We start from the raw sequence: 23,778 nt of genomic DNA, 5'->3' as shown, positions 1-23,778 counted from the left end.
TCCGTAGGCAAGCACCATGGTCTTGTAGCGGATGCGAGCTTCAACTAGAAGCCAGTGGAGAGAGCGGAGGAGCGGGGTGACGTGAGAGAACTTGGGAAGGTTGAACACCAGACGGGCTGCAGCGTTCTGGATGAGTTGTAGGGGTTTAATGGCACAGGCAGGGAGCCCAGCCAACAGCGAGTTGCAGTAATCCAGACGGGAGATGACAAGTGCCTGGATTAGGACCTGCGCCGAAACCACTAATGTCCGGTTTTCATGGATACAGTATCTTCAACCCAGTTTCCGTTTCCCTTGAAAACCGGATGTGGGCACTCCGCACAGGTGTTTTTATTACATCTGCTACTTAGGTTAATGTTTCTCTGACCGTGTTCTTCAAGCCAACTGCTGCAATAGGAACACTAAGTTTGACCTCTGCTGGACATCTTGGTCTGTTACATCTTCTGAAGTTTTTGACTTTAGCCTATTGTAACCGCTCAGTGCTCAATCACCTATAATAAAACTCTGTGTATTCAGTGTTTATTTAAGTATTGTAGGCTATTGTAATATTTTGTGTGAGATCTTTTTCCAATAGAATTAATATAGACGTGAATTATACATTCTAAAGTCAAGGCAAGGGAGAGTAAGCTACACTGGAGTGACATGTTGTTCCATGGCTCTCTAAAACTAAAATTAATGATTGAATCTTTGCCTTGGAAGCCAGTCATATCTTATTGGCTATTTAGATTGCTGTTTGTTATTTTGTAAGTCTACATCTATGTCAGAGTTCATTGATATTCTCTAGTCCATCCTATAAACCTACATTTTGGATCCAGTTTTATTCACCTTCTGAAATGCTGCACCTGAATCCTGCCTGTACCCTGATGCTTTGCAACCCCCTGACAAGACTGTAGGGTTCACTATTTTACAATTAGATACCATCATTTTCCAATAAGATTTCAGATCTCTTTAAAATATCCTTTATGGAACGCTGAATTACTTGTTGTAAATTGATTTTCAACACAAGGTGGCAGCACATTCCACTAAGTGTCAAGGTTCATACTGTAACACAGAGAGGTAATGTAGGAAAAGCCAGCAACCAGCAAATACAAATCCATAGTTTTCTGACAGTGGATTAAGTTGCATTAATAATTTTACATATATTGAAGTGATGTTACAGAGCCAGTGCTAATCTTCATTCTGTATTCTGCTCTAAAATAGATCTCTATGCATCATTCTGAGCCGTCCCCTGTGTCCCTCCATGTTTAGCCTTTATGTGGTTAGATTCATTTGCATAGAATTTGTGTTTACGCCGCTTCTTTATAGGATGTTGGAACTCTTGTCAAATTGATCCAATCAAGCAAATTTGTCTTCTGTACTTCATTTTACAGTGCACTTTGCATGTAGTACAGATAGGTCAAACCAGGATGTCTCTGCTAATAGGGGACAGGGGGAGACAGGTGGGAGTCACTGGGCCAATTCTACATCAGAATTTAGGACCAGGGATTTTTTCGGACCAGGAGAAACTTGGGGCCCTAGTCATAACCTGTGGTCAGAAAAAAAGCTTTAATCACAATGCAGTTTAAACTATGCATGTTTCATTACTCCCTGTCAAATTAAAGGTTAAATACCTTTTAAAAAATACCTTGAATCTGCTCCCCGTGATTGATTTTTTGGCCAGAGTACCAAGCAGTGCCCCCTCTCTCAGTGTCATTCACAAGTTCAAATATGTATTTCTAAGAAATATAACAATAAAAGAGGATTTCTTTGTAGCCTATTTAATACAATGAAAGCATGGAATGACCCTTATAATAATGTTATTCTACCATGACCAACTGGAGAGATAAAAGTAGATCTATTTAATAATAAACATGAACATCAATCATGTTTCTGTCAATTTTGTTGTCTGTCTGATGATGCAAATGTCAAAACTAATGTTCACCAGGAAAGCAATGGTCACTGATGATGCTCAACACGGATTAAAGTGGTGGATAGAGAAAGAAATCTCCTGTCCATCACACTGTTCATGCTGTGTGCTAATGAACGGATGGCATTCCATTAGTTCCAATTTCCTCTCGCGGGACTCACATTTCTAAATATCGCGAATTCTCCTGCTGTTTATATGTGTGGCAGTAGTTTCAGGCAAGTCCAAGAAAGGTGGAGACTTCCCTGCACAATAATCATTTCAAACATAGGTTTGGTAAGCTGCTATTCAAGGCGAATGGCTTAACTTGCATATCGGTAGTGAATTTTCAAAAAGCACCTTGGCTTAGTAAATACACATAGCTAGCTAGCATTCAAGCTGCTAGCTAACGCAAGAAAACGGATAGCAGATTCCAAACATCTGATAGCGACATTGAAGGACATTATGGGTGAGTATTTTCATTTATGTGGTTCTTGTTTATCGTGATGGCTTTCCGATGTTCCCCACTTCAAATTGCCCGTAGCCAGAAATAGGGATCCATCATCACCAACCGTGCCCGGATTTGGAGTGTGCTCCTTGTGGGATGGATCAATGTACTATCTACGTTTAGCTAGTTAAATGAGCTATTTAACATCAAGCGATAATGTCACCTAGTTAGCTTCCATGCTAACATAAGCTATATTTTGCCGGCAAGTTTGCTCAATTATCTAGCTTTGCTAGCAAGCTAAGTAATGGTTACTGTATGCCTGTTTTTAGATAGTTAACCAGTTAGTAGTAGCACACCAGTTAGTAAAAATGTAAATGTTTTTATCGGTCCAGTGGAAAAGCAAATAGCACGCCACCTCTCCACCCCATCGTTGCTACTTATTTGCTAGTTACGCGTTATGGGGTGAAACCTAAATAAGATAAAGAAGCAACGTTTTCCTCCCTCTACTTGTTATTTTTATACAGCATTTCAAGCCAGGTTTGCCCTAGATTATATTACTTGCAAAAGTTATGGTGTCAAACCCGCTTGACACAACTCATTGACAGTCCCAGTTTCACACCCAAAGTCTAAGCAACACAGAAAACCTTCTGATAAGTGTGTGCTTGGGGGAAGGCACCAAACACATCTTCCCCATAATCTTGACATATTGCAAAGTGTGAGTCTCAAACTTGCATGTCATGAAGCCATTTTTAAAAGAGCTGTATTTGGATGTAACATTCCGTGTGAAGTTGTTCACACTGTTATGTTGTAAAAGGTTAATTAACACGTATTTTTAAACATACTGTACACTAGTGCTGAACAAAGTACCCAAATGTCATACTTGAGTAAAAGTATATATACCTTATATAGAAAATTACTCAAGTGAAAGTCACCCATTAAAATACTACTCGATTAAACGTCTAAAAGTATTTTGTTCTAAATATACTTAAGTATCAAAAGTAAATATAATTGCTAAAATATACTTAAGTATCAAAAGAGAAAGTATAAATAATTTTAAATTCCTTCTATTAAGTAAAGCAGGCGGCACCATCTTCTTGTTTTTATGTTTGTATAGCCAGGGGCACACTCATTTACAAAAGATGCATTTGTGTTTAGTGAGTCTGCCAGATCAGAGGCAGTAGGGATGATCATGTGTGAATTGGACCATTTTCCTGTCCTGCTAAGCTTTCAAAATGTAACAAGTACCTTTGGGTGTCAGTTAAAATGTATGTAGTAAAAAGTACATTATTTTCTTTCGGAATGTAGTGAAGTAAAAGTAGTCAAAATTATAAATAGTAAAGTACAGACACCATAAAAAAACTACTTGGTGTCTACGGTTTATCATTGGGTTGTGTGTTTTCTTACCAAGGTTCAGTGTAACTAACTTGCTTTGTAGCAGTTGATATGTTTCAACATGTCAGACAGTTGTGAGCCCCTTACATTTATTGCCTGTGGCATGCTCTCCGTATTTCCATCTCATAGTTTGTATCAGGCTGCCCACTTTAGCCATATCTCTCTCTCACTCACTCACTGACTGCCCCCCCCAACAAAAGTGTTTCTGATCAGTGGAAATGTATGCAGATATGAGTTTCCTCTATGCTCATATGTCGGCTAGCAGTCAGTCAGTGTTTGTGTACTAGACTCTAGAGGGGTCTGGGTACAGCTGTGTAGAATGCAGGCAGCTTCCTGGCCGTCTGCTGTTTCAATGTGTAGCTTACATAACCCAGTGACATTACCTGAGAGGAGGAAACAGTCAAGGCCACGCTTGCGTGTAAGCTGCACATTGAAACAGCGGCCGGCCAGGAAGTACTTGGGTGAGGGAAACAATATTCTGGAGGTCTTTGATATCCAGCTTTATCTGGCCCAGCCTTGAGAAAATGTCCTCCTTGAGTAACTTTACTCATACACCAGGGCAAGCCCTGTGGCAGTATACACTGTCTTTCTCAAAGTATTTGTATTTGTTATGGATCCCCATTAGCTGCGTCAGTTACTTGATGTTGTCATGGCTCTATGTAGTACTGTGTGCCTCCCATAGTCTGTTCTGGACTTGGGGACTGTGAAGAGCTCTTGTGGCATGTCTTGTGGGGTACGCATGGGTGTCCGAGCTGTGTGCCAGTAGTTTAGACAGACAGCTCGGTGCATTCAACATGTCAATACCTCTCCTAAATAAAAGTAGTGATGAAGTCAATCTCTCCTCCACCTTTAGCCAGGAGAGATTGACATGCATATTATTGATATTAGCTCTCTGTGTACATCCAAGGGCCAGCCGTGCTGCCCTGTTCTGAGCCAATTGTCATTTTCCTAAATCCTTTTTTGTGGCACCTGACCACATGACTGAACAGTAGTCAAGGTGCAACAAAACTAGGGCCTGTAGGACCTGCCTTGTTGATAGTGCTGTTAAGAAGGCAAAGCATCACTTTATTATAGACAGACTTCTCCCCATCTTAGCTAGTACTGCATCAATATGTTTTGACCATGACAGTTTACAATCTAGAGTTACTCCAAGCAGTTTAGTCATCTCAATTTCCACATTATTTATTACAAGATTTATTTGAGGTTTAGGGTTTAGTGAGTGTTTTGTTCCAAATACAATGCTTTTAGTTTTAGAAATATTTAGGGCTAACATATTCCTTGCCACCCACTCTGAAACTAACTGCAGATGAGTGTTGTGTTGCAGTCATTTCAGTCGCTGTTGTAGCTGACGTGTACAGTGTTGAGTCATCCGCCGACGTAGACACTCTGGCTTTACACAAAGTCAGTGGCATGTCATTAGTAAAAATTGATAAAGGCAAGGGGGCCTAAACAGCTATCCTGGGGAATTCCTGATTCTATTTGAGAGGCTTCCTCTGTGTTCTGTTAGACAAGTAACTCTTTATCCACATTATAGCAGGGGGTGTAGTAAAGCCATAACACACATGTTTTTCCAGCAGCAGACTATGATCGATAATGTCAAAAGCTGCACTGAAGTGTAACAAGACAGCCCCCACATTAATTTTATCATCAATTTCTCTCAGCCAGTCATCAGCCATTTGTGTAAGTGCTGTGCTTGTTGAGTGTCCTTCCCTATAAGGATGCTGAAATTCTGTTATCAATTTGTTTACTGTGAAATAGCATTGTATCTGGTCAAACAATTTTTTGTTTGTAACAGGCTGATTGGTCGGCTATTTGAGCCAGTAAAGGGGGCTTTACTATTCTTGGGTAGCGGAATGACTTTAGCTTCCCTCCAGGCCTGAGGGCACACGCTCTCTAGTAGGCTTGCATTGAAGATGTGGCAATATCATCTGCTATTATCCTGAGTAATTTTCCTTCCAGATTGTCAGATTCTGGTGGCTTGTCATTGTTGATAGACAACAATAATTTTTTCACCTCTTCCACATGGACTTTACGGAATTCAAAAGTACAATTTTGGGTTAAACAGGTTTGGTGCCAAAGTTTAGGAATGGCTAGATAGGACAGAGATCATTGTCTGGCTCAATATATTTAGACATAAACAACAATCCTATTCACAAAAGCTTTATGATATGCTAGTGTACATGCTTAATGCACTACTTATAACAGGCAGCTGACATTGACCTTACGACCCCCATGCTGTTGACTAGTTTTATCCCTAATGTGTTTTCATAATGTTAACTATCAAATCAAAGTTTATCGGTCACATACACAGTTTTGCAGATGTTATACCGATTGCAGCAAAATGCACATGTAACTGTCACTTGTCTTTGATTGAGCGCCAGTCTCAGCTGAGACAGCAATAGCTTTTATCCACATTTTCCATTACAATGATTTGGTAAATGGTACGCTACTACTTTGTGCTTCAAATACGCCCCTCTGTTGAAATTGAAAGCAGAGTCTAACACAGTCTTCTAGATCTATGCCCTATTCTGCTGTGTGGACCTTTGGCAGACACATCATAAAAGAGGCTTCTAAATCAGGATTACTGGACAGCAGCTCAACATTGGGTTTGGCCCGGGGACAAAAACTCTTGTTATTAGCAATCAATTTAATTGTAAATTGTGTCTCATGGCACAAGCCTAGTCTACAGCCTCCAATGACCCAGCATGCCTGGCTGGCTGTGTCCTGGATGATATTTTTTCAGAATATCCCCATTGTCTGATAAACATCTCTTTCTCAAGTAGCACTTTTACAAGCATTTTCACTGGCTAGTTCCCAAGGCATGTGCAGACAGACAAAAAGAGAGAACTGGAGGATATTGAGCAATGGTGGGGGGGAACCAAAAAAGGGAAGGAGAGTTCATCTCCAAGTGCCCTCCATGCCTTGCCTAGCCTCACTTATGAAACTCAGCTGTGGAACGAATTTCTCTGGCTGGAAATACACATGACCAAAATCATGGGCATTAATATGGTGTTGGTCCCCCATTTGCTGCTATAACAGCCTCCACTCCTCTGGGAGTTTCTGTGGGGACTTGCTTCCATTCAGCCAAAAGACTATTAGTGAGGTCGGGCACTGATGTTAGGCGATTAGGCCTAGCTCGCAGTCGGTCGTTCAAATTCATCCCAAAGGTGTCCGATGGTTGAGGTCAGGGCTCTGTGCAGGCCAGTCAAGTTTTTCCACACTGATCTTGACAAACAATTTCTGTATGGACCTCATTTGTGCATGTTTGCATTGACATGCTGAAACAGGAAAGGGCCTTCCCCAAACTTTTGCCAAAAAGTTGGAAGCATTCTAGCTATCTAGAATGTCATTGTATGCTGTAGCATCAAGATTTCCCATCACTGGAACTTAGGGCCTTAGTTGTTCCATGAAAAACAGCCCCACACCATTATTCTTCCTCCACCAAATGTACAGTTGGCACTATGCATTGGGGCAGGTAGCGTTCTCCTGGCATCCGCCAAACCCAGATTTGTCCGTCATACTGCCAGATGGGAATCATGATTCATCACTCCAGAGAACGCGTTTCCACTGCTCCAGAGTCCAATGGCAGCGAGCTTTACACCACTCCAGCCAACGCTTGGCATTGGGCATTGTGATCTTAGGCTTGTGTGCGTGCGGCTGCTCCGCCATTGAAACTAGTGATGCACCGATATGACATTTTTGGCCGATACCGATATCCAATATTTTACTTCCCAAAAAAAACAATAACCAATATTTCAAATTTAGGGTCCTTTTTAAGCATTCTAGTACAGTTAAATAATTAACATACACACATGGATGTAGCGGTCTAAGGCACTGCAAGAGGCGTCACTACAGTCCCTGGTTTGAATCCAGGCTGTATAACATCCGGCCGTGTTTGGGAGTTCCTTGGGCGGCGCACTATTGGCCCATCGTTGCCCGGGTTTGGCCGGCGTAGGCCGTCATTGTAAATAAGAATTTGTTCTTGACTGACATGCCTAGTTAAATAAAGGTTACACACACCACACTGACCAAAATGTTATTTTGTTGGCATTTACGTATGTTCCCATTACCCGTAATACATAGTCAAAACCTATTTATTTTACTTGCTGTGCTGTTTTGTTGTTAATTTGTTCAGTCGTTTCTTTCTCAACCAGGATTTCTATGGAACATAGTTTGGGTCGTTACGTGTCAAATAACACTTTGACCAATCAGGACCTGAATATGACTGGACGTCACATAATAATTTAACGCGTTCATTCATTTTTTACGTAGTTATTACTCATTGATTACACTATCACTCGTATTTCATATGTCACAACGATTCATCGATACCTATGCTATGATGCTGGTAAAGTTGTCTCGCGCACCTACAGTGCTGGTCATGAAAAAAAGCTAGCTAGCTCATGGATGCAAACAATGTTCTTCCCAAAAACATAGCGAAACGACATCTGTTTCAGTAGCTATAGTTAGCTAACTCACTATATAGAACTATGTGTCATCATCTAAAATAACCGTAATTTATAAGACAGTTCTTGTTTGATTAATGGTGGTTGGACCATCTGTGAAAATAGCCACAAAGTGAACGTTGCAGTTAGCCTTCAAAATAAAAGTAGGTTATTGACAGTGATGCAAATGAATACAAGTAGTAGAGTTATGCCATAATTTAATAAATCATGCTAAACGAGGTTGGAATGTTGTTATAAAATCAACAAAAGATCATTTTGTTAATTTGACAAATCTGAAATCACACTGGATGTGTTATACTTTAGAATTGCATTGGGGGCATACTTATTTCACTGTACAGCCTTGTGGATCAATGACATGGGGTATCAGTCTACACAGAGAACATTAGCGTCGTAGTTCTTATTGCGGGACTCTGAAACAACTGTGGATTGAGCCACATTTATTGTCAACCTATGTGTATTGAACGCTATTCCCTTGGAAAAACAATACTGAGTGGATGTTTTGGAGTCTGATAACTCTGAGGAGGACAATGGGAAAAAATTGCTTGGGTATTGAGTAGACTGATACCCCATTTCATTGATCCCCAATCCTTAGGTAAAGCTGTACAGTGCAATATGAATGTCAATACACACAATAGGATGACTGGGGAGGTGATTTCACACAGTCACAGTCCTGAGATAAGAGCTGCAATGCTAATATTTGTGGAAACTCTTAACAGTTGTGCTATGTGGGTGTCACAGTGTAGACTGATACCCAGTTTCATTGCTTCACATTCCAACCTTGTTTAACATTATCTAGTCTGAATATGGCATGATTCAGTTGAAGTTGGAAATTTACATACTCTTATATTGGAGTCATTAAAATTTGTTTTTCAACCACTCCACAAATTTCTTGTTAACAAACTATAGTTTTAGTAAGTCGGTTAGGACATCCATTTTATGCATGAAACAAGTAATTTTTCCAATAATTGTTTACAGACAGATTATTTCACTTATAATTCACTGTATCACAATTCCAGTGTGTCAGAAGTTTACATTAAGTTGACTGTGCCTTTAAACAGCTTGGAAAATTCCAGAAAATGATGTCATGGCTTTAGAAGCTTCTGATAGGCTAATTTACATAATTTGAGGCAATTGGAGCTGTACCTGTAGATGTATTTCAAGACCTACCTTCAAATTTAGTGCCTCTTTGCTTGACATCATGGGAAAATCAAAAGAAATCAGCCAAGACCTCGGAAGAAAATTGTAGACCTCCACAAGTCTGGTTCAATATTGCAAATCAATCCCAGAACAACAGCAAAGGACCCTGTGAAGATGCTGGAGGAAACAGGTACAAAAGTATCTATATCCACAGTAAAACGAGTCCTATATTGACATAACCTGAAAGGCCGCTCAGCAAGGAAGAAGCCACTGCTCCAAAGCCTCCATAAAAATGCCAGACTACGGTTTGAAACTGCACATGGGGAAAAAGATTGTACTTTTTGGAGAAATGTCCTCTGGTCTGATGAAACAAAAATAGAACTGTTTGGCCATAATGACCATCATTATGTTTGGAGGAAAAAGGGGAAGCTTACAAGCCGAAGAACACCATCCCATCCGGGTTGCTTTGCTGCAGGAGGGACTGGTGCACTTCACAAAATAGATGGCGTCATGAGGAAGGACAATTATGTGGATATATTGAAGCAACATCTCAAGACCTCAGTCAGGAAGCTAAAGCTTGGTCACAAATGGGTCTTCCAAATAGACAATGACCCCAAGCATACATCCAAAGTTGTGGCAAAATGGCTTAGAGACAACAAAGTCAGGGTATTGGAGTGGCCATCACAAAGCCCTGACCTCAATCCTATAGAAAATGTGTGGGTAGAACTGAAAAAGCGTGTGCAAGCATGGAAGCCTACAAACCTGACTCAGTTAAACCAGCCCTGTCAGGAGAAATGGGCCAAAATTCACGCAATTTATTGTGGGAAGCTTGTGGAAGGCTACCAAAAACATTTGACCCAAGTTAAATAATTTAAAGGCAATGTTACCAAATTTTAATTGAGTGTATGTTAACTTCTGAAATGAATAATTGTCTCTACTATTATTCTGACATTTCACATTCTTAAAATAAAGTAGTGATCCTAACTGACCTAAGACAGGGATTTTGTTTTACCAAGATTAAATGTCAGGAATTGTGAAAAACGTGAGTTTAAATGATTTTGGCTCAGGTGCATGTTAACTTCCGACTTCAACAGTATTTAATGTATGTACATGACGTAATAACGCCATGTAAAATTGTGTCCTGCACATGCAACACAGCATTCCTAACCTAGCCCACACAATGTCTACTTTGTGGATCGAGCAGCCAACAACTCTCGCCGTCATTTGAAAAACTAAGAAAATTTCAGCAAGACAACTCAAATCCCTTAACGCCAAGAAAATGGACTTCATTGCGCTTGACAGTCAACCGTTCTCTGTCTTGGGTGATGTTGGTTTTCGCGACTGGTCGAGCGTACCGGTGCTCGACCAGCACATCGGCGTTAAACTAGACATCGGGGCGATAACTATGTTGGCATTTTTAGCTAATATCAGCCGATTCCGATACGTTCACAGATATTTTGTGCGTCCCTAATTGAAACCCATTTCATGAAGCTCACGACGAACAGTTCTTGTGCTGACGTCCTCTGAAGTGTTGAGTGTTGCAACAGAGTACAGACAATTTTTACGTTCTTCAGCACTCGGCAGTCCCGTTATGTCAAATCAAATGTATTCATATAGCCCTTCTTACATCAGCTGATATATCAAAGTGCTGTAAAGAAACCCAGCCTAAACAGCAAGCAATGCAGGTGTAGAAGCACGAAAGGCCCAAACCTAGGAAGAAACCTAGAGAGGAACCAGGCTATGAGGGGTGGCCAGTCCTCTTCTGACTGTGCCGGGTGGAGATGTTCAAATGTTCATAAATGACTAGCATGGTCAAATAATAATAATCACAGTAGTTGTCGAGGGTGCAGCAAGTCAGCAGGAGTAAATGTCAGTTGGCTTTTCATAGCCGATCATTAAGAGTATGTCTACCGCTCCTGCTGTCTCTAGAGAGTTGAAAACAGCAGGTTTGGGACAGGTAGCATGTCCGGTGAACAGGTCAGGGTTCCATAGCAGCAGGCAGAACAGTTGAAACTGGAGCAGCAGCAAGGCCAGGTGGACTGGGGATAGCCAGGAGTCGTCATGCCAGGTAGTCCTGAGGCATGGTACTAGGGCCCAGGTCCTCCGAGAGAGAATTAGAGAGGGCGTACTCTAGATATAACATACTGACCCTAGCCCCCGACACAAGTTACTGCAGCATAAATACTGGAGGCTGAGACAGGAGGGGTCAGGAGTAGAGGTCGACCGATTATGATTTTTCAACGCCTATACCGATTAATCGGACAACGTTTTTTTTTTGTATTTGTAATAATGACAATTACAACAATACAGAATGAATGCTTATTTTAACTTAATATAATACATCAATAAAATCAATTTAGCCTCAAGTAAATAATGACATGTTCAATTTGGTTTAAATAATGCAAAAACGAAGTGTTGGAGAAGAAAGTAGAAGTGCAATATGTGCTATGTAAGAAATTGAAAATAGGCAGTCATTGAAAATAGGAATGTGTTCTTAACTGACTTGCCAAGTTAAATAAAGATTAAATAAAGGTGTAAAAAAAATTATAATAATCTGCAAATCGGCGCCCTTAAATACCGATTTCCGATTGTTATGAAAACTTGAAATCGGTCCTAATTAATTGGCCATTCCGATTAATCAGTCGACCTCTAGTCAGGAGACACTGTGGCCCCATCGGATGATTATGTGAGCTACTTTGGCCTATCAATTCGCGGCTGAGACGTTTTTGCTCCTAGACATTTCCACTTCACAGTAACAGTACTTACAGTTGACCAGGGAAGCTCTAGCAGGGCAGAAATTTGACGAACTGACTCGTTGGAAAGGTGGCATCCTATGACGGTGCCACGCTGAAATTCACTGAGCTCTTCAGTAAGGCCATTCTACTGCCAATGTTTGTCTATGGAGATTGCATTGTGGTGTGCTCGATTTTATACACCTCTCAGCAACGGGTGTGGCTGAAATAACCAAATCCACAAATTTGATGGTGTCCACATACTTTTGCTGACTCTACCTTGTGGTGACACACTGTGATAGTGTGTTTCTTTTGCCAAAGGGCCTGAGTGAGTTACTGAGCCCAGTCTTTTCCCCCTAATCTTCACCTCATTTAGCATATAGCCTTAACTTCCCTATTATGTTAGTTAGAGCTAGGCCTATACTTGGCAATTATGGTGACTCACAAGAATGTGTACACTTACTTGGGGTTATTAATAGTATGTGGAGTTGTTTGGAATGTGATGCTAAGTTTAAGGCTTTTTCCCCCTTCTGCTTCCAATTGGAGAAACAGACCTGTGTTTATTTGGTGTCCTTGTCAAATCAAATTTGATTTGTCACATACGCATGTTTAGCAGATATTAATGCGAGTGTCGTGAAATGCTTGTGCTTCTAGTTCCGTCAGTGCAGTAATATCTAATAAGTAATCAAACAATTCCCCTACAACTACATAAAACACACAGAGCGCTTCAGGCTTGACTTTCAGAATGTGTGTTGTTGGTTTTATAGGGGGCTCTTGGAATTCAACACCCGCTTGTTGCAAATGATTTCAGCCTATGTTTTGTAGACTACATTCACCCCAACTTAAGTCAATCAATGTTTTACATGGCATTTGTTACTATTGTGCTCATAATGTGTGAAAGCAACTGAAGTTTTTTAAAATAAATTTGGTCATTCATGCCTTTATTGCTCAAACTTTTAAATAATATAAGGTACAACCTGGTCTCAGAGCATTTCATATTACTTAATTACATTTAACATTTAAGTCATTTAGTAGACGCTCTTTTCCAGAGCGACTTACCAAATTGGTGCATTCACCTTATGACATCCAGTGGAACAGCCACTTTACAATAGTGCATCTAAATCTTTTAAGGGGGGTGAGAAGGATTACTTTATCCTATCCTAGGTATTCCTTAAAGAGGTGGGGTTTCAGGTGTCTCCGGAAGGTGGTGATTGACTCCGCTGTCCTGGCGTCGTGAGGGAGTTTGTTCCACCATTGGGGGGCCAGAGCAGCGAACAGTTTTGACTGGGCTGAGCGGGAACTGTACTTCCTCAGTGGTAGGGAGGCGAGCAGGCCAGAGGTGGATGAACGCAGTGCCCTTGTTTGGGTGTAGGGCCTGATCAGAGCCTGGAGGTACTGAGGTGCCGTTCCCCTCACAGCTCCGTAGGCAAGCACCATGGTCTTGTAGCGGATGCGAGCTTCAACTGGAAGCCAGTGGAGAGAGCGGAGGAGCGGGGTGACGTGAGAGAACTTGGGAAGGTTGAACACCAGATGGGCTGCGGCGTTCTGGATGAGTTGTAGGGGTTTAATGGCACAGGCAGGGAGCCCAGCCAACAGTGAGTTGCAGTAATCCAGACGGGAGATGACAAGTGCCTGGATTAGGACCTGCGCCACTTCCTGTGTGAGGCAGGGTCGTACTCTGCGGATGTTGTAGAGCATGAACCTACAGGAACGGGCCACCGCCTTGATGTTGTAAATGACTTCACCAATGGGTAGAGCAACTTGCTATGGAGCGGGAAAGCTATGTACATGCATTGGACAGACAAGTGAAGTGTAAGATGCAAGATGTGACTGAAATTTAGTGGGTGAGATTCTGTTCCCTGAACTGGTTCACACCCCTGCTGCTGCATGACTGACTTTCCATCAGAGAGACAATTACCATACACTGTAGGGTAAAGAAGAGAATTAATAGCCTGACTAACTCTTCAGTGACAGAAATACTTAGAGGGGAAGTTCACCCAAAAACACTTTATAACAATTGCCTGGCTGTTTGTCAGTACTCCCAGACAGTTTTTAGGTCCATTGTTTGAACATTTAGATTTCTGTATATAAAAAATATTTAACAAATGATGAATTTCCGAAATGATCTTAAATGCATTAACTAACTGTATATTTATTGTTACATAAACAATGATTGAATTGCCAAATACATGTGTTTTTAATGTAAAAAAATATAATAAACAAAGTCTTACTTTATGCTAGCTCAAAAGTCTTCCAGTAGATACTCTTCTTTGTGGTTCTAAGATGGATAATTACAGGAGGTGGGACAAAAGGAGGATTTTACTATTAGTTTTCAAGAAAGGAAATCAGAACGAAAGCAAGTAAACAAAGAGATGGTACCTAGCTAGGCTAGCTGTTAGTAATCTCTGAAGTAAAGAAAGGCTGGGTGTGTGTAATATTAGCCAAAATACTCCAATTTGGACTATCAGGTGTGACATGTCGTTTCCAGTTGATCCTGGGCATTCTGAAGAAAGTTTCCAACTCACCAGGATTGACGAGAGACAAGAAATCGGATCTTCTGCTGCATCGTCAGTCTGATGATCTACCTCTCCCATTCTTGACAGCCAAAACATTCACTGTCTGTTGGTAGAGGTATGCATCTCCTGCATCTGTACTACCAGTCACTGTGCGTTCTGGGAAGAGCCTGTGTTTTCTAGACACCGGCTTGCTTCGCTCTCTCTCTAGCTCTTTTCTCTCGGTCCCCTCACGAAAAAGATTGCAGTTGGAGTGCAGTATAGCTGTGGTATGCTGCAAGTATTGCATACAAAATGTATTTTTTACTGCAGTAATTTTGCAGTGTTACGTTTTAAGACGGACTTGTTGAACACTGTTGGTTTCGCCAGGCTAGCAAGACTACGCTTCTCTACGGCAATTACATGTTAACCTCTTACTCCTACCCCCTACTTTTTCGAACATTCTGTTAAAAATCGCGCAACATTTCAGCGCCCTGCTACTCATGCCAGGAATATAGTATATGCATATGATTAGTATGTGTGGATAGAAACACTCAGATGTTTATAAAACTGGTTAAATCACGGCTGTGACTATAACAGAACGTGCGTTTCATCGAAAAGCGCAGGAAAATCTGATCACTGAAAATGGGAAAATATATCCATGCGCCACTTGAACGTAATGTTGAATAGAAACCACATTAAATGGGGCTGAGGTTGCAATACCTACAGCTTCCACACGATGTCAACAGCCTTGTCATTTGCCTAGGATTTGTTTCTTGGTCAAACGCACACGAGGCAGCGCATTTCTTCCGGTCTCTGACCGGATATTTTGGTTGAGATTTCCCCGGACATTATTTCAAGACATACAGCTATAGAATATACATCGCCTCGTGATCAATTTGATCGATTATTAACGTTTACTAATACCTAAAGTTGCATTACAAAAGTATTTCGAAGTGTTTTGTGAAAGTTTATCGTCAACTTTTTTAATTTCACCAGAAGGGGACTAGGGTTCCAATTTGGGAACACCCCCCCCCCACGTTCAGCTGGAAGGTGGCGCATGGAACGCAAAAATATTCCTAAAAATATTTAACCTCCACACATTAACAAGTCCAATGGCTCAAATGAAAGATAAACACCTTGTTTATCTACCCAGCAAGTCAGATTTCTAAAATGTTTTACGGCAAAAACATAGCACATATTTATATTAGATCACCACCGAAACAAAAGGCAAGCGGCGGCCATTTTGTCCCAGAAAAAATAAAATTTAAAAGTAGGATTAAAAAATAAATAATTCACTAACCTTTTGAAAATCTTCATCAGATGACAGGAATATTACATGTTACACAGTACATTTATTTTTTTTTCAATAATATGCCATTTATATCCATAAATCTCGGTTGACGGCATTTCAAAAAAAAAAATGCTACTCAAATGTCCGGAGAAATGATGATAGCTCCGACAGATAACGTCAGATAACAAGCAATAAACATGACTAAATATACATGTTCTACATATATTTTCAAAGATACACTTCTTCTTAATGCAACCGCTGTATTACATTTATTTTTAACGTTACAGACATCGTTCACTGGGCTATACTATGAGTCGGCGCTCAGATATTAGCAGTATGTGTGTCAGATTTGTTTTTAACGTTACAGAATTAGTTGACTATGAAATAACCTGAGAAGGCGCTCAGACGTAAGCAATATTTCTCCGCTAAGTTGGAGTCCACAGAAACCCCAAATAACCACATAAATATTCCCTTACCTTTGATGTTCTTCCATCAGAAGACGTAGAAGGAGTCATACTTACCCAATACATCGTTTGGTTTCAGGTTGTGTGTCCCTGTATTAGCATATGCTAACAAGCTTCAGTTGAAATGCGTCAAAAATGACTTCTGGTCCAGCACTCTTGCGCATCAAAACTTCCAATTTACATATTATATGTCGATTAAACTGGTCAAACGATGTGCAAAATCGAGCTTTATGATGTTTTTAGCATGTAGAACAAAGAGCAGCGCTAACAGACAAACCGGCTTCAAATGCTGGATCATGGAAAAAGACGTACTCCAAATCGGCCGCGCGCAATAGTGCATGTTTTTCAGAGGGACACGAGCAATTTCGCCCGCCAAACGTGCAGGGCTCGTGGGATTCTCACAATGAACGTGCCATTTGAAAGCAGACATCGCACTGAAGAGATAGAGACTGTTCCTGGATCGGTAGCTGCCTGGGAAGGGTGGGGGCCATGACGTCAAAGTTGACCCAACTTTTCTCTTCACAAGAGAGAGTTTGGGAGAAAGGCTGCCCTGAGAGTTCTGCTTTACATACAGACATAATTTAAACGGTTTTAGAAACTTTAGAGTGTTTTCTATTCAATAATAATTTTAATATGCATATATTAGCAATTTTGGGAAAAAATATTTTCAGTTTACTATGGGCACGCACTTTCTCCAGCGGGGGCAGTATAGAGGGGGAGCTCTAAGAGGTAAAAAAAAAATGACGTTGCGTTATAAAACGCTGTTTTTTTCCTTGATCATACAGTCTTCATAGATCGATATCTAGGCTATATATGGACCGATTTAATCGAAGAAAATACCCAATAGTGATGTTTATGGGACATAGGAGTGCCAACAAAGAAGATGGTCAAAGGTAATGAATGTTTTATATTTTATTTCTGCATTTTGTGTTGCGCCGACTATGCTAATTATTTTGTTTACGTCCCCTGCGGGTCTTTAGGGGTGTTGCATGCTATCAGATAATAGCTTCTCATGCTTTCGACCGAAAAGCATTTTAAAAATCTGACTCGTTGGCTGGATTCACAACGAGTGTAGCTTTAATTCAGTACCCTGCATGTGTATTTTAATGAACGTTTGAGTTTTAACGAGTGCTATTAGCATTTAGCGTAGCGCATTTGCATTTCCAGATGTCTAGATGGGACGCCTGCGTGTCGGGTGGAGGTAAAGAGGTTAACAGAATTACAATTTGACTCCGTTTGTTTTCACTTTAAAATGTATGCTAAACAAAAACCATTGATTTCAAAGTTTAACAAACCATAACGCTATTCACAAGGACTCTCTTTAACCTTTTGTGACTAGGGAGCAGTACTTTCATTTTTGGAAAAATAACGTTCCCTTAGTAAACGGGATATTTTGTCAGGATAAGATGCTAGAATATGCATATAATTGACAGCTTAGGATAGAAAACACTCTAAAGTTTCCAAAACTGTAAAAATATTATCTGTGAGTATAACAGAACTGATATTGCAGGCGAAAGCCTGAGAAAAAATCCAATCTGGAAGTGACTCATATTTTGAAAGCTCTGCGTTCCAATGCGTCCCTATTGAGCAGTGAATGGGCTATCAACCAGATTACTTTTTCTACATATTCCCCAAGGTGTCTACAGCATTGTGACGTAGTTTTACACATTTATGTTGAAGAATACCCGTAAGCGGCTACATTGCGCAAGTGGTCACCTGATGGCTCTCAAAATGATTCTCGCGTAAAATACAGAGGTAGTCATTATTCCAATTGGTCCTACTGAAAAACCAATCGTCCCGGTGGATATATTATCGAATAGATATTTGAAAAACACCTTGAGGATTGATTATTAACAACGTTTGCCATGTTTCTGTCGATATTATGGAGATCATTTTGAATATATTTTGGCGTTTTCGTGACTGCAATTTCCGGGCGATTTCTCAGCCAAATGTGAAGAACAAACGGAGCTATTTCGCCTACAAAAATAATATTTTTGGAAAAAAAGAACATTGGCTATCTAACTGGGAGTCTCGTGAGTGAAAACATCCGAAGCTCATCAAAGGTAAACGATTTAATTTGATTGCTTTTCTGATTTCCGTGACCAAGTTACCTGCTGCTAGCTGGACAAAATGCTATGCTAGGCTATCGATAAACTTACACAAATGCTAGCTTTGGCTGTAAAGCATATTTTGAAAATCTGAGATGACAGGGTGCTTAACAAAAGGCTAAGCTGTGTCTCAATATATTTAACTTGTGATTTTCATGAATAGGAATATTTTCTAGGACTATTTATGTCTGTTGCGTTATGCTAATTAGTGTCAGTCGATGATTACGCTCCCGGACCCGGGATGGGGAGTCACTAGAGGTTTTTGACAATTTCCACAGAAAAATGTACGAACACGATCTTAGTGGAAGAACTGTGCAGATGCAAACTTTGGTAATGGAATTAAGGTAAAATCTCCCTCTCCTTACAAGAAAAGATAGCAGTTTTAAAACTTCAGTAAAAGTGCAGAAAGTGCAGTCGACTATGGTATTTTGGACACAGTAATTGCAGAATAACTGCAGTGTACTGCAATTGAACAAATTTTCCAGAAACTCTGTTAAATATCTGCTCTAAATTAAGATTCAAAGATGTCTGCAGAAAGAATGGGGTGTCAGCTATGACATGGAGTTTGAAAAAAATCTATTTTGGTAAGTGAAGTGGATTTACAACCGGTAACAGAATTACGGTAATGGAATTAGATCATGAGTCCCTGATCTGTACTACACAGAAATGCATAATTATGGATTTGAACGTCATTCTCCTCATGCTTCACAAATGTGCACACTTAGGTTATTTACTTCATCTCCCTCCCTCTGTTGCTTTCTATTTTCTCCCTTTTGCACTCTGGTAAAAAAAAATGGTGCGTGCTCACTGTTTGTGGGGGAAGCGTTTCCTGATCAGAACTCGGGTCTGGCGCTGCAAGCTTAGTGTGTGCTGGGAACATCTTAAATACCGCTGTCAGAGACTCCCGCCACATACACCCTCCCCTCAGACAGGCAGAGAGAGAACGAGTGGTTTGTAGGATGTATGAGATGTTTCAGATAATTGCAGTTGTAACCTGAAATTGAATGTCATGGTCAGTTCACCTGCGTTATCAGAACACTTTTTTTTGCCATCTTTTTTTTCTGCCTGAGAAATGCTGAATGCTGCGTTAATGTGACCCGTGAGTACAGGACAATATACTGTACTCTGCTGTACTATACCCTACATTCCTTTACTGTACTCTACCCTATTGTACTGTACTACTGTATTGGATTCTACTGTACTCTATTGTGCTCTACTCACTATTGTCCTATCCAAACTTGTGAAACATACATCTATGGTCGGTGTCAGTAAGAACTGGGAGAGGTGACATTAACTGGAGAGAGAAAGGGGCATAGAGAGAGAAGACGGGGTTGTCCAGACTGTTTTAACTAGAGGTCGACCGATTATGATTTTTCAACGCTGATTCCGATTTTTGGAGGACCCAAAAAGCCCATACCGATTAATTGGCCAATTTTATGTATTTTTTATTTAAATAAATGAAAATACATTTTTTATTTATTTGTATTTATATATAATAATAATGACAATTACAACAATACTGAATGAACACTTATTTTAACTTAATAAAATCAATTTAGTCTCAAATAAATAATGAAACATGTCCTATTTGGTTTAAATAATGCAAAAACTAAGTGTCTTAGAAAAGTAAAAGTGCATGTAATAGCCATGTAAAAAAATCTAACGTTTAAGTTCCTTGCTCAGAACATGAGAACATGAAAGCTGGTGGTTCCTTTTAATATTCCCAGGCAAGAAGTTTTAGGTTGTAGTTATTATAGGACTATTTCTCTCTATACCATTTGTATTTCATATACCTTTGACGATTGGATGTTATTGCCAGCCTAATCTCCGGAGTTGATAGGCTTGAAGTCATAAACAGCGCAAGGCTTGAAGCACAGCGAAGAGCTGCTGGCAAATGCACGAAAGTGCTGTTTGAATGAATGCTTACGAGCCTACTGCTGCCTACCACCGCTCAGTCAGACTGCTCTATCAAATATCAAATCATAGACTTTAATATAATAACACACAGAAATACGAGACTTAATTTCCGGATTTGATCATATTAATGACCTATCATATCATAATGACCTATCAAACAAAACGTTTATTCTTTCGGTGAAATACGTTCCTTATTTTATCTAATGGATGGCATCCCGAAGTCTAAATATTGCTGTTACATTGCACAACCTTCAATGTTACGTCATAATTATGTACAATTCTGGCAAATTAATTACTGTCTTTGTTAGGAAGAAATGGTCTTCACACAGTTTGCAACGAGCCAGGCAGCCCAAACAGCAGCATATTTCCTGACTCTGCTTGCACAGAACGCAAGAGAAGTGACACAATTTCCCTAGTTAAAATAAATTCATGTTAGCAGGCAATATTAACTAAATATGCAGGTTTAAAAATATATACTATATTGATTTTAAGAAAGGCATTGATGTTTATGGTTAGGTACACATTGGTGCAACGGCAGTGCTTTTTTCGCGAATGCGCTTGTTAAATCATCACCCGTTTGGTGAAGTAGTCTGATTCGATGATAAATTAACATGCACCGCATCGATTATGTGCAACGCAGGATAAGCTAGATAAACTAGTAATATCGTCAACCATGTGTAGTTAACAAGTGATTATGTTAAAATTGATTGTTTTTTATAAGATAAGTTTCATGCTAGCTAGCAACTTACCTTTGCTCCTTGCTGCACTCACGTAACAGGTAGTCAGCCTTCCACGCAGTCTCCTTGTGGAGTGCAATGTAATCGCGCCATAATCGGTGTCCAAAAATGCCGAATACCGATTATGGAAACTTGAAATCAGCCCTAATTAATCGGCCATTCCGATTAATTGGTCGACCTCTAGTTTTAACACTCTTGGTTTGACCACCAGACAACAAAGACCAAAGAAAACAGTTATGAGCTAAACATAACAGTATATTTGCAAATGTATTAAAAATATCACATTTGCATAAGTATTCAGACCCTTTACTCAGTACTTTGTTGAAGCACCTTTGGCAGCGATTACCACCACGTCTTCTTGGGTATGACGCTACAAGGTTGCCACACCTGTATTTGGGTAGTTTCTCCCATTCTTCTCTGCAGATCCTCTCAATCTCTGTCAGGTTGAATGGGGAGCGTCGCTGTACCGCTTTTTCCAGGTCTGTCTAGAGATGTTTGATCGAGTTCATGTCCAGGCTCTGGCTGGGCCACTCAAGGACATTCATTGACTTGTCCCGAAGCCACTCCTACGTTCTCTTGGCTCTGCTTAGGGTTGTTGTCCTGTTGGAAGGTGAACCTTCGCCCCAGTCTGAGATCGAGTGCACTCTTGAGCAGGTTTTCATCAAGGATCTCTCTGTACTTTGCTCCGTTCATCTTTCCCTCGATCCTGACAAGTCTCTCAGTCCCTGCCGCTGAAAAACATCCCCACAGAATGATGCTGCCACCACCGTGCTTCACCGTAGGGATGGTGCCAGGTTTCCTCCAGATGTGACGCTTGGCATTCAGCCCAAGAGTTCAGTCTTGGTTTCATCAGACCAGAGATTCTTGTTTCTCTATGTATTGTTTGTTGGTTTGGCAATGCTACTGTTAGCAAGATAATATGCTGTGAAGGATTATCACCACAGAAATGGAATTGGAGTGAAATAGACATGCCTGGATGCTCACAAAATAATTTTAGACCCAAGCCACCCCCTGTACCTGGACTTTGAACTAATCACCTCTGAGGGCAGGTATAGGGCATTTGTGCCAGGTGTGATATCCCACCTAAATAACTTTGGCTAATGTTCTTATCGACCCAGTAAGGCCAACAGGCTAATCTGATTGGTGGGGTGCTGCAGAGATGTTTGTCCTTCTGGAATGTTCTCTCATCTCCACAGAGGAGCTCTGTCAGAGTGACCAGCGGGTTCTTGGGCACCTCCCTGACCAAGGCCCTTCTCCACCTATTTCTCAGTTTTGGCCGGGGGGGCAGCTCTAGGAAGAGTCTTGGTGGTTCCAAACTTCTTCCATTTATGAATGATGGAGGCCACTGTGTTCTTGGGGACTTTCAATGCTGCAGAAATACAGATTTTATTGGTTCGCGTCACCAGATCTGTGCTTCGACACAATCCTGTTACGGAGCTCTACGGACAATTTGTTCGATCTCATGGCTTGGTTTTTGCTCTGACAACTATGGGACCTTATATAGACAGGTGTGTGCCATTGCAAATCTTCTCTGATCAATTGAATTTACCACAGCTCAATTTCGAGTCTCATAGCAAGGGTCTGAATGCATAATTAAATAACGTATTTGTTTTTTATTTGAATGAATTTGCAAAAATCTCAACCTGTTTTTGCTTTGTTATTATGGGGTATTGTGGGTAGATTGAGGAAGAAAAACAATGTAATCAATTTTAGAATAAGGTTATAAAATGTGGAAAAAGTCAAGGGGTCTGAATACTTTCTGAATACACTATGTATAACAAGTAGTACATTTAATTTCTACAATTCTTGTTTAGTTACGGTAATTTCTACTAATGCATTCAACACGTTGTTAATCCAGTCTTTTACCATTCTCATTGTCGGAGTGGAGATGTTTGCAGCGCGCACAACCTATGCTACACTTGTGAGAAACAAGTTTTAGTTTATTTCATTACGTTTACGGGTTTTGTCAATATAGTCATTGTCTTTTGTTTGGAGCGCTCCAGTCAATATTGAGTAAGAAAGTGCACCTGATTACCTGAAGTAGGCCTATAGGCTACCTGGCCTGCGTGCAAATGTAGGCATATAAATATGCCCATTTGGGGAGATGATTCATTGGCTTAACAAATCACCACTACGCTGTGACTCTTCTCAAAGTAACGTTTCTTCACCTCAAACAGCCAGCAAAGTCTGTTTTTACATCCATTGAGAGTGACAATAGTTCCTCAATGTATTTTAAAAATCTTTCCATCTCCTTTTGATAACCACTCGGCGTGAAGGGGAAAAATGTAATGCTCCGATCCACTGGAAATGTCATAAAATAGGCCTACCTGAATACTTCTTATCCCATGCGCAGCTATTTGTAGGTACACTATATTTACAAAAGTATGTGGACACCCCTTTAAATGAGTGGATTCGTCTATTTTAACCAAATCCGTTGCTGACAGGTGTGTAAAATTGAGGACACTGCCATGCAATCTCCATAGACAAACATTGACAGTAGAATTACCTTATACTGAAGAGCTCAGTGACTTTCAACGTGTCACTTCGTCAAATTTCTGCCCGGACTAATCTGGATTTGGCAGATGCCAGGAGGACGCTACCTGCCCGACTGCACAGTGTCAACTGTAAAGTTTGGCGGAGGAGGAATAATGGTCTGGGGCTGTTTTTCATGGTTCGGACTAGGCCACCTAACGCTACAGCATACAATTGCAT

The 23,778-nt window shown here is 40.5% G+C and overlaps 1 protein-coding gene across 4 annotated transcripts in view; it reads left to right on the top strand.

Annotated features, from left to right (window-relative positions):
- The first annotated feature begins 2,081 nt into the window (after window positions 1-2,081).
- The window catches only part of LOC118386961 (CD2-associated protein-like), a 96,076-nt gene continuing 74,379 nt past the window's right edge, over window positions 2,082-23,778 (top strand). For 3 of the 4 annotated variants that reach the window (XM_035775004.2, XM_035775005.2, XM_035775003.2), the window contains exon 1: window positions 2,082-2,348. In XM_035775004.2, the coding sequence (XP_035630897.1) occupies window positions 2,345-2,348 (4 nt within the window). In that variant the 5' untranslated portion in view covers window positions 2,082-2,344. The remainder of the gene's footprint in view (window positions 2,349-23,778) is intronic. The other variant, XM_052523763.1, reaches the window with a different exon arrangement.

The sequence above is a fragment of the Oncorhynchus keta genome, chromosome 8 (assembly GCF_023373465.1).
Source record: "Oncorhynchus keta strain PuntledgeMale-10-30-2019 chromosome 8, Oket_V2, whole genome shotgun sequence".
In the NCBI taxonomy this organism is placed as follows: domain Eukaryota; kingdom Metazoa; phylum Chordata; class Actinopteri; order Salmoniformes; family Salmonidae; genus Oncorhynchus; species Oncorhynchus keta.
Note: the sequence above shows the minus strand (reverse complement) of the source record. Positions and strands in the feature narration are given on the sequence as shown.